The sequence below is a fragment of the Caloenas nicobarica genome, chromosome 2, assembly GCF_036013445.1.
Source record: "Caloenas nicobarica isolate bCalNic1 chromosome 2, bCalNic1.hap1, whole genome shotgun sequence".
NCBI classification, from domain to species: domain Eukaryota; kingdom Metazoa; phylum Chordata; class Aves; order Columbiformes; family Columbidae; genus Caloenas; species Caloenas nicobarica.
This window is the reverse complement of record NC_088246.1, coordinates 89,205,164-89,224,138: the sequence shown is the minus strand read 5'-3', so window position 1 is coordinate 89,224,138 and position 18,975 is coordinate 89,205,164. Positions and strand designations below refer to the sequence as shown.

Below are 18,975 nucleotides of genomic sequence, written 5' to 3'. Positions count from 1 at the left end.
CAGTCACATTTTACTTTCCATTCATACCTTCTTTCAATGAAAAAGATTGTATCATACTCTACCTCTCCTGATGCAGAAACACCAGCTTGTTTCTCTCACATCAGACAGACAGGGACTCAGATCCTGGACATTCACCTGCTGAAGCATAACATATACATTAGGTTTGCTTCAAAGTGCTGTTGAAGAAAGCAAATATCCCGTTTTGTTGGACAAAAGGCTTTCCCCCACCATTTCCCTGACAGAGAACAGTGCTAATTCATGGCATTTGGAAAGGAAAAAGATTTCAGAAGAACTGTGACAAAGCAGGAGCTTGATTTGTATGTGCGTTATTCCTCTCAACCTAATCTCCAAATGTCTTTGATAAAAACTACATGCCTGACATCTCTACTGTCAGGGCTGAGTTATGTGATTTAATGAATAATTTGCTTTAAACTAAGCTGTCCTTCAAAACATTCAAATTCTGTATAATATTTTTCCTTCGTTTCAATATTATATAATTATACACAGGCTAATTGTATTCCTGGAAAAGTTTTGCATACATCGCTGTAATCACGGTTTTCAGAACCACACATTTTGTGCTGAAGGACCAGTGGCAGCCTCTGCTCCACCTGCCCCGGGTACCGCCGGCCCTGCTCCCCCTGCTTCTCCCACCCGCGGGTGGGCTTGCAGTGAGTGATCCCTTCACACAGAAGCGCAACCGCCGCCGAGACACCAAGGAAGCCGCTTGACTGAGGGGCACAGCGGCTTGGCAGGCCCGGTGGAGGAGTCTGGAGGTTCTCTGGAAATTCAGGTTTCCCACCTGTCAGCTGCAATTTAGCTGCGCGGCGCGCAAGGAGCAGCCGCGACTGCTGCCCGCTCCCCCCGCAAAGCGCTTTTACACCGCGCCCCTGATGTCAGCGCGCTAAGCCGGAGCCTCAATCTTCTCAAAGAGATGCTGAGCGGATTACAGGCCAGGAGTTTGCGAACTGCCTGTTCCCCCCAGACCTGCCCTCCTTGCCTGTAGCCTCTCCCCGCTTACAGCCGCCGCTCTGCCGGGCCGGCGGCGCTAAGCAGGCTCGGACCGGCCCCCGGGGAATTCCCGAGCGGCAGCATGTCCCGGCCCGGGGGCAGCCGCCCGCCGGGCTGCTGCAGGGCGACCCACAGGAGGGGCCCGAAACTTGCGTGAGTGGGGCAGACAGATCCCCTGCCCGCCTCAGGTTTCTCCAGGGAAGAGCCGCAACTCCCGGCGGGGCAGCGCTCGGTAGGTGGGCGGGGGGCGCCGGGTGCCGTGAGCGCCCCCCCGGGCAGCGCCCCGCGGCCGGCGGGCGAGGGCGGCCCGGCGGAGCCACTGGCCGCGGGGCCGGGCGCCGCTCGGGGCGGAGGGGAGCTCCTGCGTCCCGGCCCCGGGGCCGCCATGGTGCTGCTGTCGGGGGACGGGGAGCAGCTGGCCGGGGAGCGGGTCTGCCCCGCGCCGGCGGCGGAGGAGGAGCTGCCCAGCACCGAGGCGGAGAGCAGCCCCGAGCAGGGGGCGGCGGGGGCTGCCGCCGAGGGACTGGACGAAGAAGAGGACGAGGAGGATGAGGAGGAAGAGGACTACGAAGAGTACGAGGATTTCTCCGAGCTGCCCGACACCTGCAGCATCGCCTCGGACGACTCCTTCTACCCGCCGCGGGGGCTGGAGGACGACGAGGAGGACAGCTGGTCCCTGGAGCAAGGGGAGCGCGACAGCCCCGAGGCGCTCAGCCTCTTCCGAGCCTGCTGCACCAACAACACCATCGTACTCAAGGCGCTCATCCGCCAGGGCCCCGAGGAGGAGGAGGTGCGGGAGACCGACCGCAACCGCCGGGTGAGCATCCCGTGCCGTGCCCCTGCCCGCCCCTGGGCCCTCCCCCGTGGAGCAGAGTCGTGGGGGGAGCGTGGGGGCAGGCGTGCATGGGTTCAGTGACACTGCTTTATTTTATTTTATTTTATTTTATTTTATTTTATTTTATTTTATTTTATTTTATTTTATTTTTTTTAAGTTCCCCCCGAAATGTAAGCTTGCTTCCAATTCCTACAATGCCAAGCAGGTCTCGGGTTATTCCTGTGCTAAAATCAGGCTTTTTGGAGTTCTCCTGGTATTTGTTTTGCTACCGGTGAACTATTTCGAGGGTTTGTGTCAGTGCAAGGTTTGTGGTTCAGTTTTTGCATGTTACTTAGTTAACTGAAGGGACAGAAGCGGACTTGACTAAATCGGAAAGTGAAAACTTGGGAAAGATTTCCTGGGTAACATGTAACTGGGACATTTAAGCAACAATATGGAAGATTAGCAGCAGCAACTCCTGTCACTTGTGTTACTATAATTTATATTTAAGAGATTTTTACTTGTCGTTTGCATAAACAATCTCAGAAAAATTTTCTATGACTAGTATATGAGAGCAATGTTTTGAAAGAAAGCCTAAGTCATTTTAGTTCAGCAAGTGACTTGTGTATTCTGGCAAAATAAGGGGTCTTTGCATCGAAAATAACACAATTATTTGGGTTTGAGGCTGTTTAGAAGAGGGACTTTTTTGTTTCTCAGATGTATGTACTTGTAAGAATTTTCCTACAAAGTGTCTCAACCTCCCCACTAAAGGATTGTTTTTAGTACAGATTTTCTGGAGATCTGATTTGCAGTCAGCTTCTGCAAAAAGATACAGATAGAAAAAGTTGTATTAACACATCTGAGGGGACAGCAACCTGTTGCATGGGGGTGTGAATGAACAGTAGAGAGTAGAGATTTTCTAAATGAACTTTGCTGCCCAGGCCGACATATGGTGTAGTTATAGTCTGTAACATGTGAGATCCAAATATATATTACAGGAGCTTTTGAAGGTCCTGCAGATCCATCTATCCTATATATGAGGTCTGAGCCTGAGCTGGAGCCCAAACCCAGGCCTGGCATTGCGTGAACACTCACCTCTGCTGACACCCATTGATTCAGTGTGCCTCAGGTGTGTGATGGTGGGGGAACTTTGGCCCCACCGTATGTGTGGTGCAAAAGACTAAGTGCCCCACGGCTGTCCTTTCTGAATGGGTGGCCTTCCCACTCAGCAGAGGGTATGCAGCTGGCTGTGGAGCTGGAGGCATCCTCTGTCTCAGGTCATACAGAGCTGAGTCAGGGAGTACGAACAAATGCAACGTAGACACCAGCCCTCAACCTACAGCAGCTCCTTCTGCAGAGGTGAACAGATCAGGGTTGTGAAAACAGTGAATTTGCCAGCCCTCCCTTCACCATCCCACTTCCCCAAAGCAAGTTACAGCTTCCTATAAAAGAAACAAAATTGTAGCTTGAATCTAAACTCAAAGTTAAAAAAGAAAGTTTTTCTCTACTTAAGCAAATATTCCATTTGACCTGAAATTAAACTTTGACATCAAATTCTGTTTTCTGCTTTTTTGATGAAAACAAAGTAAAAGAAGTTTAGTAACTCAGCAACTTCTGGAAGTCTCATCAGCCATGTGGGAGACATGAGTCGAGGTTCTCTCTCCGCATGAGGGGATATAAACCTTCACAAAGTGCCCTAATTACAGCGGTACAGAGCAGGGCAGTCTAACTTTTCCAGGCAGATGTGAATGGGACAGGAGCAACCTTTCTGCTGGGAAGCTGAAATGTCAGGTGTGACTGCAGTCCTGACATGACTGCAGTCCTGACGTCCCCACAGGGGACATCAAGGCAAATTCACATTATTTTGCAATAGAAAAACACCTTTTTCAGAGAATTTTACCTGACAAAAGAGAAGTTTTGCTCAGGTCTTTTATCACTCTTTCTGTGGATTTCTGCAGCTCTTGAATTTGCGTGTCATATGAAGTCATTGCACATTACCCATAAATAAAACTTAGTTACCCTTTGGCAGTAAAACTGAACGAATTACATACGCTACTTGTGGTAGTGAAATTTTTCAATTGCTGAAATCTGTACTGTTGGATTTCAGCACCTTCTTTGACCAGGATAATGTTTGTTTACAATACTATCCGGCATGCATTTATTGGAAAGCATGTTTTATTTTTTTTTCCACTTGTGAACAAATAAACTGAACTTTCGATTCTTCTACGATTTTGTTTCTTTTCTGTGAGGCAGGAGAGAGAAAGAAGAATAACTTGCTCTTTGAGAAGTGGGATGGTGAAGGGATGGCTATCCAACGGTTTTCACCACCCTGATCTGATAACCTGTGTTATGGATGTACAATTCAGTTTCATTTTTGTAATTTAACATTACTTCTTTTTTCAAAGTAAACAGAGCATGTAACAGGTTATGGTAGTTAGACAATGCCATGTTTTGATTCCAAAAGTAATTACACTCAAATCTCAAAACATAACATGGAGAAGAAACTTCTAGTGTTTAAATTCTTGAAACAAATTTGGGCATGAACAGCTAGAGTTTTGCCATTGGTTTGCTTTTAAATATCAACATTGGCCCTAAAACAACTCTCATGGGCAAATTTAGTATTTCAAGGAAATTATTTCTGAAAATGCTAAGATCCGGAGGTAACCTTACTTATTTTCCTCAATATTTTTTTAAAAATCAAAATATATCAATTTTCCCTTTTGAGACAATTTTCCAAGCCTGGATAGCAGCTTTTTGTGGGATTTCTGCAGAACTGTATTTTTCCCATGCTCTGTTTGTGAGCTGCAGAACCTGCCAGGCACAGGTTTCCATTGTGTTCACCTTCGTGCATTAAACCAGACTCTACAACATTCGATTTATTAGACACCACGTGTAGCCTGAAGAGCAGTACCTTCCTTGTCTCATTTTCATTACTGTCAAGACAACAACAGTTTATTTATAATTGTCTGCATAGGATCCCCAAAGGGTTGATTCCCCACATCTTCTGTTGTACTGTTGTCTGTATACGGAGTCTCAAAAGACTGACTTGGTACTGCTCGTTTCCTTGCAAAATGTAATACCAAAATATCTGGAAAACAACTATGGCAGCATATAATATGCTAATGGTAGAGCACGCAGGACAGCCTCTCATTCGTTAATGCTGATGTATTTACCTGCCTCATGCTGACAATAAAGAGGAATTTGCAAATATATATGAGAATAATGTGGCTCTGATGAAATCTCCTGACTTGGCTGAAATCAGAGTGTCATCTGATAATGACGCTACTTTTCTGCACGTGTTGCGAGGACTGGTTTTGCTTCCTTACTAGTCGTATTTCCAGAATTTCAGGTATTTGCATCTCATAAATTTAACATCACTTAATATTAAATCTTGCCTGGAGACCAGGGTTATATATACTCAGAAAGACAGAGTTTCAAAATCCGGTGTTACCTAACCACAGAATGAAAGCAAATTTAGAAGTTTTCTGTGACAATAGACAAGGCAGTAAGAGATGGGGAAGAGAGAGAGAAGGCAAAGAACATTTTCATGCCAGATTGAAAATAATCACTGCAGCTCATCCTCAGAAAGGTTTTGTGTTAACAATCCATGTAGTATAGTCTGTATTAGTAGGTATTCTGTAACTCTGTGTTTTGGAGTTGATATATGTGCAAAAATATTCTATCAGAGTCTCTTTCAGCTTTTCATTTTTCTGTCATCATTCAATGAGTCTTTTGTCTACTTCCACAGTAGCTAGGAACAAATCCGTGGTTAAACACTTTATTGTTGTAAGTGTACCATTACGGTGTGGGGATAATACATTTGTGATCTTTGCTTTGCCCCTTTAAAAAGTGTGAAGTCAAAATAATCTGTGTGATTCAGCTCGTGAACTCTTCCTTCTCCTTTCAGAAAATACTCCTAAATCCATAGATGAGTACAGTTAACTTTTCTTGTTAATATTTTATGCAGGATGCTGTTGATTAGTACTGCTCTGACATAGGTTTTCTTTGAGACATGGTAATTCTAGAGCTCCGTCACCAAGTGGGGCTGGATTTGTTTGTTTGTTCCCCTCTCCTTTTTCTGCTGAAGGAAGAAAACAGAGTTTTGAAGACTGTTGTTGTTCTTCATGATCTACATTGATTTTGATTTCCCCTCTCATGATAGTTAGTAGAAAAAACAAATAAATAATTATCTGGAGAGGGACAACAATGCATCAAAAACCTGGAAGTTGCTGTTACTGAATAAACAAAAGTAAGGTAGCAATGTCCTGGATAGAAACCTATCTGAAAAGTTGTGACAACATAGGATTGTGAGAACATCGGGTTGTGACAACTATGGAAGTAAGCCTGGAGAAGTAGGAGCAGGAAAGAAGTTTCCTAGGGAGGGTTCACACCATGTTGTTGTGCACAAATTAGGACTATGGTTTCCCTGCTCTCCTCAGCAGAGGTGTGGGTTTCTCCCGAGGCTGATTCAGGCATCTATGTTATACTTGTCCTTTAACTGCTGTCCCCTCACCCCCTGCCAAAGAGCCTCCCTCTGCTGCCTTTTGAGAGAGTTTGCAGAGACCAGGCACATGAAATGCATTGTTTGGGCACTGTACATACCTCCTGAAGGGGGCACGCTGCATTGGAGAACATCAGCGAGCAACCCCCGAATTGAGTGGAGATGTTTCTCTGAATACAACCGGGGTTTGTTTGTGCATTGCTGGCTGTAAAAGGGTATTTTGGAATGGCATCACTCACCCAGTGTCCTTATTGGACCCATGACAGAGTTTGAAGCATCAGACATGTCAAATTGTTCTCCCAGCCCTATGCTGCAGACAGCTTATCTGGGAGGCAAAGTAGCCCACAGGCTTTATACTGCCACAGCGAGACTGCTTCAGGCAAATTGGCTAGTTTAGGGAGCATTACCCTTCAGAGTTTTTCACAGAGAGATGCACAGTGAGTACTCCATGGAGTGGAGGCCCAATTTTGTCTTTGCCAAAGGTCTGCGCTCCTGAAATTGTGACTGGCTGAGAAGGACAGAGAGAGAGTGGTTCAATTTTTGCTTTCCAGGTAAAGGAATATTGTACTGGATGATACTTTTCTAGAAAGTCAGGTATCACAAAAAGTGCCAGAGCTTGTGTAACACTCCATTAACTTATTTTTATTGTTTTTGTTATCTTCAGGATGCTAACTTGCAAAAATAAAAAATAGGAATGCAGTGTTTTGTGGTGAGGGATAAAGCTCTCCTTGCCACATCTTGTTTTTCAGTTGTCACGGCACATAGCTTAAGTCATCCCATGTCAGAAAAAGGATTTGAAGAATGTCGTCTGCTATCTGTTATAGCACCGGGAACTTTTTTCATATTTTTATAGGCAGTTTCAGTTCCCTCACATTCTGTCATACAAGGTATTCTCATGGCAAGGATTGTATTGAAACTTAACATCATGACACTAAACTGTGAAAGGGAATTTTTTAGGGTGGAAAAAGTTTTTAAAAGACCCTAATGGCAAAAGTAATCTAACTTAAAACCTTCAAAAAAGTACAGAAATACTCAAGTGCTCTAGAAAAAAGTCCCTGGAAATATGCATGTGTCTAAAAAGGAAGTGAGTAAGCAAGGCAAGGCAAGGAATAGTAGATGGCAAAATACAGAAGCTGCTGCAAACAAATTTGGAACCCTTCAAATAATGTAATTACAGCTCAGGGAAATCCACCAGAAGTGAGTACATAGAGCATGGAAAACATTAAGCCAGTTGGCTCAGATGGAATTCGGTGAGCTAGCCAGAGTATGGACCAGATTGATACAGAGAGGCACTTGGAGGCGTTGTCAGAAGAGCGTGGGCAGGTCAGCTGTCTGCCTGCTCTTGTCTGCATTTGTCTGAAGTGTTAGATGAGTAATGCCTTTGCAAATCTGGCACAGAAACATCTCCTTTAAAATAACTCAGCTGAGGAAGAAGTATATGCATGGAACATGATTTCTATGGAATAAAGAGAAAAATTACTAAGGACCACGAAGGTGCTTAGACGTTAAGAATGGAAATGCAGGTCTTTAGCAGACCACTGGAAAGGTATGACCACACCTGCTGCATCGTCCATGCAGGAGGATAGACAGGTAGTAAGGTATGTTAATAGACAGGTGGAAGATACAATTTGTACCTAGTGTAAAAAGCAGCATAAGCTAACAGATATAAATCTTATGGAAATTGATAGATAAAGATTTGAAGACCTCATCAGCATGAGAAGGCTGTACAAGTTTAATCTAGTTGCAAGAGATGCAGGTTTTAGAAAAAACACATGAAGAGCAGTGTCATTGAAGAATTCTAACAAATTGCTTAATGCAAGATGTATGGAACAGAGGGGTTGATTTTAGCCTGACAGTAGCCCAGAAGTAAAGGTCATAGCAATCTTTTGTGCTAGTTTAAGCAGTGTTTCATGGTAGTATCTTAAATCAAGTATTTGGACTTGCAGAGCTCCTCAGAGATGCATCAATGAGCCTGGTTACCCAGCTGAGCACAGGTTGACTCCAGATGTAATAAAATATAGCTGCATTCAAAATCTAATGATAGTCTAACAAGACTGGTTGTCTGGGACATCTGTCACCGATAATTATCACAGACCTATAAAGATGTCTTTAGTAGAACATGTCTGCAACTCAGGTGAGAAATGTGACCTCAGGATGTTGTACTGTGTTTTTCCAGGAGAATATTTGAGGTTTATTTCACAGTGCACAATGTGACACTGCTAATTCCTTCATCCCATTAGGAAATGAAAATTTATATTATTGTGGGGAACTACTCAAGAAGGAATATTTGCACTAATTTTCTCTCTTAAACATTCTTAAGATTCTTTCCCTGAAGTATTATTGGGACATAAAATGCTCTCCAAAATTCAAGATTTAGATAAAATCGGGTTTCTTGTATTATTTGGAAGTACTGCAGAGGTATTGTAAACAGGCAACTTCCAATAAAAGTTCCTTTTGATGCTGAAGCAGCAAAAACGAGTAGGTCTAAAAGAACTTCAGAAAGGAGCTTCAGAAAAGTCCATCAAGAGCAATTTGCTTTAGAAAAGTCAGATGTATATCTTGCGATTAAAGGAGGTGGAAAAAGACAGTAATATTGCTCTCCTCCTTGCTTGTGGTGGGACGTAAGACTCTCACGCAGAAGACTTAGGTTTTTGACTGCTGCCTGATAGAGAGTAAGAAAACTCTAGAGACATCCTGAGATATGAAAAGTAATGTTTTAAAGAAGATATGATAAGAACAAAACTAAACCAAGCTGTAGCTCCATGTCGTTTTGTGAGGGTATTCAGGCATTCATTTTTGAACCGTTAAATCAGTTTCAGTGTGCATCAACATATGTAAAGACTGCATGACTATATGGAGAACCCCTGCATTGTTTTGATCCCAGCACCTCTACTGATACTTGACATACCAACATACACACTAATGGAAGTGATTAATCTCTGGGTACTGTTGTTTTTCTACCTCCCCTTTGTCAAGAGCTAAGACTTCTAACATACGGAAAAAAAAAAACCAAAAACAAACAGTAGAACCTCTGTGTGAACTTCAGGTAGCACAAATGCTTGGCCTGAGGGGTGTTTCAAATCTCTGGGTAAGGAGTGCTCCTTGAATTAGGATACTACTTGGTGTAGAAATCACTTTTCAGGCCTCGTGTCTGGCCTGAAACAAAGTTCGTGCCAATATTGTTTCTCAGTAAGAAAATGGAAGTTGAAATGTGTCACTGCTAAGAAGCATCTGATTGCTCTGAAAAACTGGGTCCTGTTGAATTTCAGTAGCCTGTAGGAGCTACCGGGTTTCAAGTACACTGGCCAAGGAAGTGGGTCCAAAACCTCCAAAATTCTTCAGCTCTGACTTAAGTGCTACTAAGGCACCTTTTGTACTTCATCCACCGTGCCACATCATTCAGCATCATTTAGAGCTTAACTTTGAGTTCCCTTCATGTCCTTTGGTTCCAGCTGGTGCTGGAAGCAGTGACATGGGCTTTGGCTCCTGGAGCACCAGAGTGGAAAGACAGGGATGGGGATGCCCAGCCCCTCCCAGCAGTAGGCTTGGGTTGACTTTTGGTCAGGTAGTACACTCTTTGCACAGGTGTGAGGCTTGCTTGTTTTTCATGCAGTCAGGCTTTTTGCTAGGTTTCAGGGGATGCTTCAGAAAACGCTTTTGAGATAGGGTCACGTTTGCATGTGGCACAGGAACCACTCGTCATCATAAGAATTTTAGTCACACAGTCTTATGTGTGTGCTTGGGAATAATATGAACTATGAAAATAAATACTAACAAATGTTGAACAAGGAGTACAAGTAATCCAAATATCTATTTGGATCTATCCAGACATTTCGGCAGGTACCATTATGTTCAAAATCTGTTCTACTACTCAAGAAGAGGTAGACTGAAAGGTAAAAAAACCAAAGTCCTGTTATACATTTTGGTAACAATTAGCTGTGCAACAGAGACAAAAAAAAAATCAGGTGTTTTATCATAATACTACTACATGTTAGTAGTACTTCAGCTTCACAGAGGAGAACGATAATGAGACTGAGTAGTAACTTGTATATATGCATGTAAAGTCTTGTATGACTTTATAGGTGTTGGTTGCTTCATGCCACGAGTCTAATGTGCATCAGGTTTATTTTAAATTACATTTCATTAAAACACATATTTCTTCCTCTGAGGAAAAGTGATACATGACTACCAACTAAAACATTAATTTTGAAGTAAATATTGATTTGGAAAGCGTCATCAGCCTTTTACTCACAGAAGATCCCACTAGATGAGCAGGGGCTGTGTGTGCATTGCCAGAGGAAACCGTCCCTGATGAGAGCATGTGTGTGGCTCAGCTCATGTCCACTCATTAGGATTATTTGGAATTAATTCCAATTTTCAAACTTTATTTGTACAGATCATTTTGTTCTGGGTAGGGGTTTTTTTTAGCAATTGACATAAACAGTATATTGCCTGCTAACAATTTTTCTGCATATTCTTCCTATATTGCCTGTCGTTGCACTGTGCAATTAGGTTTAACTTTCATGGCTGAGGTATAGTCGCCCAAAAGCCACTTGCTGAAAACTGCTGGTAGTTTTCTTAAATAGAAAATAAAATCTTTTGACACATGTGAAAGCAATGAAGAACTCCCACGGGCTTCACTGGAGACAGGAGTTCACATTTAATGTTTTCATAAATAAAGTTACTCTCCAAAGGTTACCCTTTGGAATTATTCAAAATGTTATGCCACACAGGTTTGAATTTACCCATTTCTTAGGGTTCTTTCATTAAAAACAAAAATGAAACCCATCCAGCCTGGGCTAATTATAATCCTGTAGCACACTTGGTGTGTCTCAATAAGAAATAATTAAGTACCATAGGAAGAGGATGGTTGTCACAGAGTCTGTAGTGGCACATCTGGCAGTGAATTAGCAATTCAAATTGTATCCACTGTGGGAAAAACTTACAATGTGGGAATAGTTCCCATTTTTCAATTCTTTTATTTTCTATTATGCCTGTTATATTCCACAGGGAGTAATCTGAAAGCAAGCTGATGCAAAACGGGAATGACTCATGGTCGGGCTTTTGTAGCTTCACATATTTCAAGTGTATAACATTTCAAGCTCAGTCCTGTAATACTCACATGGCAGATCTGGCAATATGTTGAAACTCTCTCACATATGTGGAGTTTTTTTTTTTTTTTTTGTCTTTTGCCTTTTTGTATGTGAGGCCCCATCTTTGGGACACCCTGCATGGAGACAGATCGATCACTGCTGACGAGAGATGCTGCCAGTAGCCACCACAGCTCAGAATTGGGCCCTAGGGGAAGTTTTATCTCTATTAGTACCAGAGGGATGGGTTTACATGTAAGCCATTTTTATTAGTTTTCTGAAGTGTAAAAGTGGCAGATAACTGAATACCTTAAATATGTTCATAAAAGCAGCCTTTCAGGGGCGCTTTTCTTTTTTTTTTTTTTTTTTTTTAAACCTAGTTATCTTGCTATTTGTAGTTCTTATGAAAAAAGATTCTGCACGCCTATTTACCATTTGATTGGGAAATATGGGAAGAGTAGTCATGTATTCATAAAACTGTCTTTAGGTGATGGATGAAAGGAAAGAGAAGACTGTCTTTGGAAGTCGGTAAGGTACTTCCGCATATCTGGAAGTATTGTATGGGTTTGATAAAGGTTTCAAGAGAAGGCAGAGTCAAAGCTCAGGTCCATAAAGGAGTTAGTTTAAAATAGTTTTCTTTCTGCAAATTAGGATTTTCTCTAAAGAGGTTGAAATAGTAATAACTTGTTAGGCGAAGAGTTTAGAATAACAAGTATTGATTTGGTTTGGAAAATGAAATACCACAAGTATTTATGAAACCTTAGTGCAGACTTACAAAGCCCTTCTGAGTTAATAAAGAATGCAAACACAGTAGAAGAGTTTTCTGGTTACACTGTGGCAAGTGGCACTGCATAGTAAATGCTGAGAGGTACTGAGCGAATCAGAGGAAATGAAACTTTTGGCTGGGAAGAAAGAGTTTTTTTTCCCTGCCATGCTTCAGGCACTTTGTCACCTCAGTGTGAGGTGAGTCCTGTCTGTGCGAGACGCTGGGCAGCGTGACCATGTCAGGGACGCTGCTCTGTGGCGCTGCTTTGGCTGAGCTCCCGGTGCCGAATGACCAGCCTGGAATCAAACCCACATCGTTCCTGGAGGGCAGTCCCATCGGTGGTTTGACTGGGGGGTGAAGCCACCTCCCATTTCATGGGTGACAGGGAAAGAAAGTGCTTAATGTCAAAGTGCCTGGGAACAAAGTGAAAGCGTCTTCCTCATACTTCAGGCACAGAAAACCAGTGCAATGGCCCAAGCAGGGACAGTCCTGCAGCCTGCAAGTGGTGGCTGTGCAGAACGGCTCATTAACCTCCTGCCAGTGGGACAGAGTCCATGCCGTGCTGCATCCTGCCAGCATTTACATAGGGTGGGACTGAATCTTCCTTGCCGCCTATTTATCGTGTATGCTTTGTTTTGTTTTACTGCTCAGGGGTATGAGCCATGGGCATTTCCCAGCCTGGAAAATTCTTCCTCTCCTGAGGATGCAACAGGGATGTCTATGCGTGAAGATACGCATGAGCAGAACTGCCTGCAAAATAGAAACATGAACTGAGTACTAGGTACATGATAATCTTGTTAGTACCTTCCTTGAATTAAAACCGCATGTATGCAGACTCCTGAATTCAGATATCTTGGTGCATTTACAATTCTTACCTCCATACAAGTTCCCATGAAGTGTATTGGATCCATTCCATATTGGTGGAGAAGTCCCTGAAAAAGCAAAATAATTAAATCTGACAGGCAAGAGCTGCCTCACCAAATTACACTTGTTGCAATAAACATATTTGCCTGAAGACTTTGAAAAAGTTGCTTTTGAATTTTAAAAATATAAGTAGATGCTGCAGTGCTTTCCCACCATAGATTACATCCCAGTCATCTGGTTACTGATATGATATGAAGCAAACATGGAAATATTTAGTACTTACATGAGACATTTCAGAAGCAGTAAGCAATATAAGGATCGCCAGACAAAAAGGAAGAAAAAAAAGAAAGACACATGGTGAATAAATGTCAACCTTTCTATTAAGACATATCACCCAAAGTATTTTTCTTTAAGACACAAGGTTGTGAAATGCCTTTCACTTACTATTGTCATTTTATCTTTCTGTGGACATTTTTGGCTCGGCCTAGTTTGTGTTTATTACAGTCAGTGCAGTTGATTTATGAGCAGAGGGTCCATTCACAGATGGGTACAGGCCAAGCTGTGGTATTTTGGTGTGCAGCTATGTGGTTGTTACTGTGCATTTCACAGGTCACAAATGTACAGTGAATGGATCATCCTCTAAGGAGCTGAGTTCAAGTAAGAAAAAAGTAATTACCTGGAAGTTTCCGATAAGGTATGTCCAGCACTCTCTTTCCTGCTGGCATTAAAACTATGAAATCCCCTAGCTATCAGGTGTCATCAAAAAATACTACAATCTTTCTTTGGAGTTTTAGTGCTTGATGCTAGATCAGTAGGTGCTTCTACCCTCTTGTGCTAGGTCCATGAATGAGTCACCCTTTCAGACATAGACAGGAACTGTGTGGCAAAATAGATTAACACGGCCAACAAACTGGCATAAATATGTGTGATACTTATCACAGAGAGGAAGGATTTTAAAAACACAGGGTCTCCTTTGGGATCGGTGCTGCTTCTGGCTCAGGTCCTGGCTGCTGTGTCTGTGGGAGCAGAGGGTAACACACTACACCTGCTCGTAAGGCCACATTCGTCGATATTAAGTAGTTATGTGGCAAGTTCACTCTGTGTAGCTCTTAAGCATGTTTCTCTAAAATCCATCACCCCAGCAGAGTGACATGAGGGCTACTGGACTGCTAAGAGGGAACAACAGCCATTGTATTTAAAGATTTCAGCATCTACCTCTCTGCTGCTGCTGTTATTTGGACAAGTAGTGTGCAGAAAAATACAGTTCACAATTCTGTAATTAATATTCTTTGTAAGCTAGCCTTCTGCTATTCACCTGCCAATCCGCAGAGTTTGAAAATTTAGGTCAAATATAACCATGGAATAAAATTCATGTTTTGAGAATTTAAAAATAATAAGAATAAAATGATTGTTTTGAGAATTAAAAAAAATAATAGTCAGTACTAGTGTTTCTGTAATACAAAACAGTAATTACAATTGCAATTGGTGAGTTTAATGTGTATATTGGCCCTTCTTTTCTATTTACTCCTTGCCATCCAAAAACCACATTCTTTTGAGGAGGAAGTTTTTAAAAGAGTATACTTAGGTACCCAGTTCAGATTTTGAATACCTGCCTAAAAATATAATATTTTCTGCTTCCTCATGTAATTTGTATTTCTAGTACAGTGATTGCATCGGTTCTGATTTATCACTAAATTGCTAGTGTGTGTCTTGTAAGAAATAAGAATTACAGCAAAGCCTCTACAATTCAGCAGCTTATCAGTCATGGTAGAAAGGGCACATGAGGATTGTTCATGTAATAGAAAAACTAACAAAAACATTAAAATACTGTAATTACTTTCACAAACTTGCTTCTCTTCCTTCCCACAGCTGTCTCCTGTTGTTTCCTTTCAGATTTTAAGGTCTTCAGGGAGTGTATCTGGAAAGACTTTACCTCATTATTGACACTACTGCAATTGATAATATCATTCCAAAATAGATGGTTTTAAAGTCTGCTTGTATTGGCTGCGCTTTTAAGATTATTCAGTTAGTATAATCATCTTATGTCCAACAGTTCTGCTGTGCAAGTATCCAATATGAGTTTTCCAAATATTAAGGAGAAGAAGGTGATTTTTGGCTATAGGATTTTGATACTGTTAGTTACATTGGTTAACTGCAACAAGCCGTCACTTTGGATATTTGCTGTTTTCTGTGCTTCCAGAGGTGGATTGAAGGAGCTGGACTCAGAAGGTAACAGGAAACATCCTGCCTGCAATTTTGAGGTAGAAATACAAAGACCAGGCCTTCTGCTCTCAAAGATGTTGCAGTATTACCAGGGAGCGCTCTCTCGTTTTGTATCAGAGAAACAGAAAAATTACTCTCAACGCTTAGCAAAGCATTTGAAAATGTATGGAGGTCTCTTTTAGGGGAAAAACTGTTACTGTTTCAAGGTGCCTGAAAACTGAGGGAGAAAAGCATAAGTTTTAACATTCTTCCACTGCTACTCTGTTTCTACTGCACTGCAGCTTTTCTGCATAGACCTAAGTCACCTTAATTAATATTGAATTAAAACCAAAAGCTGGTGTAAACTGGCAGCTTCACAGCCTATCTCCAGATCAGAGCATTTTGAAAGACTGATGAAAATTTTAGCAGAAGTGATAGGGAAACCAGAAATGACCTAGAAAAATGATTAAATATTCTCTGAAAAATTTTAATTCTCTCTAAACTTACTGGAGTTTTTGTCCTTACGCAAATATTTAGGTCAGAGATATCTGACACAGAAAGACATGTACTGATGAGGTTCCTCATGCCACAAACAATTTGATATGAAAGAAGTTATACGGAAAGTAAAATGCTATTAAATCAGTAATTTTAAAATCTGGGTGTAAAAGCTAATTTCCTTGTACATGAGCTTAAAAAAGAAAAGGAAATTCTTAGTTGTCAGTCTTCCAATAGAGTCAGGGCCTTGATATTTCCTCCTTGTACTTTCTAATATCCAGCTGAGTAGGATGAGTTAGCAAATGCCTTTTTTCAATTTTCTTTTGGGGAGGGCGAGCATGGAACCTGACTTGAAAAAGAGTTTTATTTGAAATCATTAAGGTACACAACTCCTTCAGTTTACTAGTCCTGTATGAGTCATTGCTGTTGTGCAACTGATGTAATCTCATCTGACCTTTCTGACCTCCATGTTCTGAGGCACAGAAGGGGTTTTGGGCTTTTATTTGGTAGAATTGGGCACAGTCTGTTAGACTTCTGTAGCAAGAGCGAAGTTCTCTGTGAAATAAAGGGCTCGGAGGCTTTGAAGTCTATGTAGCTAGCATCTCACTTCTTACCTTTTCAGATCTGAAAGTGTTGGTTGTACATTTCTTTGGCAAAAAAACCCCAAAACAAACAGGTGGGAGAGTCAGTCTAAGGAAACAAGAAATTCGGCACTGGATGATAAAATGCACATTCGAGGCATTTAGAAAATGTGGAACAGAATGTATAGACCTCAGTGCATTCACTTATAGAGATAACGGCTGAAGAAACAGCACCTGTGTATATTTGGTGGTAATGAAGAACAGTGTTTGTTGCTCTGGAGTCCCATGTCCATCCACAGGGCAGCAGAAGAGAAAAATTTGGCAATGTCTTGCGCCACTGGTGTGTGTCAGCTCAGCTCTGTGGGGAGCTCTGTTGTTGATTTGGGATGTTTAATGCTGCTGAGATTCACTGTTCTCAGACCGTGCACAGGTGGATTTGAGGATGCTCCTCAAGGTCTGCTGCAGAAGGAAGACAGCTAGTGCTCCACATACTCAATTATGATAAAACAAAAAGAAGCCAAGTGACAAAAAGTGATAGACAAAATATTTACCATTTAGCATCTTGATTGTAGTTGGGTATATTTAGTCATCAATCAACTCACCAAGTGCCAGTCTTCTGGTTTTGCCTCAGCCTCCTGAAAAACTGCTTGATTTGCCCACAAGTGTGGCCCGTGAATGACTGTTAAATGAACAATGACTAACTTTATAAAATTGACAGTTATTTGTTTCTGGAGTAGAAATGTAAAGTTTTTTGTTGTTGTTGTTCAGTGTAATGTACCTAATAAGGCTGCACAGCTGAAAATTTACATTAAGGATTACATACATTTCTAATAACAAAATACCAAATTTATAATGGAGTATTCAGTTACACCAACACGTATTATCTTCCTTTTAAATGCAGAAATACCTCTTCATTTCAGCTTTTTATTCCCGTTATTCATTTTTACTGCTAACCACCCTATGCTTATCCAGTGGCTAGAGAGTTTCCTTCTCTGTCATGCTCTTCATCATTATGAAATAGAAAAATTGCAGAAATATTAATGGAATCTTCTTTGCAATATTTCTTCAAGGGAAATGTGTTTCTTTGCTCCCATCTCTTAGCAAATTCCAGTGCTTTGGAGTTGGGAACCACAAAAATGAAGAAAATTATGTTTACAGGTCATGTCTATACAATTTTAATAGACAAGTGTCTCTAAGCAACCAAGTCCATTTCAACCCAAGGTCCTCATTTACCATACAGGAACCTTTGCAGTTGTTGATGTACCTTTGTTTATATCTTTAGCAGAAATACACTTGTAGTTTTCTGAGTTTGCCGGCCTTTTTGCTTAGATGGAGCTTTCTAATAGCAACAGATCAGCCATGACAGCTTGGGTGGACTAATGCCATGCTGAGCTGATGCAAAGTATCCTCATGTAAGAGAAAAACAGAAAAGCCTGTAAAGCAACACAGACACCTAATTCCTAATTTTTTCAAGACTTGAATACTATGGCTGCAGATAAATGCTTAGTTATATAAAAGTGCTAGTCCAATAATTGCTATGATTTTTCACCAACATAGAATGCAACGGGATCTAGTCTTCTTTTGGGCAGTGATAGCTGTCACAAAATGAGATGGAATGTGTCAGGTAGCCAATATTTTTCTGTATCCTTTTATTTGATACAAAGGTATTTACTCACAAATCTCCAGCTAGAGAGACTAGAGAGGTTTCGTGATGAGTCTTGGGTGTAAGAACATGTTTATTTTCTTTTATAAGCAATATGGCTTGCAGCCAGTTAAGAAAAAAAACCCCAAACAAACAACAAACAAACAAGCCCTTTTTTTTAGGGTGTAGTTTCTAATTGTACATTGAAAATTCCCTATAAACTGGATATTTTTTTCTACAGGGGCCTGGAGCATCATTCAAAGGTCCCTTATTATGTTCAGACACCACTCTCATTAGTCAACTTCTATCACCAAAAATACTACCCTGCAGTCAAGCAATGTCTTGAAGTACCCAAAGGCTCTGTGCCACACTCTTGTAATTCTTCAGCTGCTGTGGGACATAGACACGTCAAACTCACTGCAAACAGCTCTGAAAAACCTTCATCAGATGTGTTTGATACATACTGCTTTTTTGTAGCATGTTTCTTTTCAGCAAAAGGTGTTCTTTTGTTAAGAAAACTGTTTCAAATGTCTACTATTTCTCTCATAGGTGTAGGTCCTTAAATTGAAAAGTAGATTGCTTATATGAATTTCCGGAGATTTAGGACTTAATCGTGAAGTTAAGCTGTTCTGCAGTTTACCCAACTATTCTCCAGTTTTATCACGTAGAAGACCAACAGCTGCTGGATTGTTTGACTGAAAGTGTTCTATAAAGGGGATATATTGTATGAATGAGTTAACAGGTTTTTTACAAAGCCAAGTCATCTGTAATAATTCCAGACATTTGAATATGTGATATTACTTCTCCCTCTTTCCCCACCCCCCACTCCGAGATGTTTAATTCTACCTTTTTTACTTCAAATTCAGCGATGTGTTAATGTTCAATCCCTCCTTACATTTCTTTATTATTTAAATGAATGGGGTGTATTCCTTGGAAGATGGGATTCTTAGATCGAAACACGGAAGCAGAAGATGCTTTCCTGACTTTATTGCATGGAGCTGACACTCAGCTG

General features: G+C 41.3%; 1 protein-coding gene across 1 annotated transcript in view; it reads left to right on the top strand.

Annotated features, from left to right (window-relative positions):
• Nucleotides 1-1,393: 1,393 nt before the first annotated feature.
• The window catches only part of ANKRD33B (ankyrin repeat domain 33B), a 44,440-nt gene continuing 26,858 nt past the window's right edge, over nucleotides 1,394-18,975 (top strand). The window contains exon 1 of the mRNA XM_065629997.1: nucleotides 1,394-1,825. Within this exon, the coding sequence (XP_065486069.1) occupies nucleotides 1,394-1,825 (432 nt within the window). The remainder of the gene's footprint in view (nucleotides 1,826-18,975) is intronic.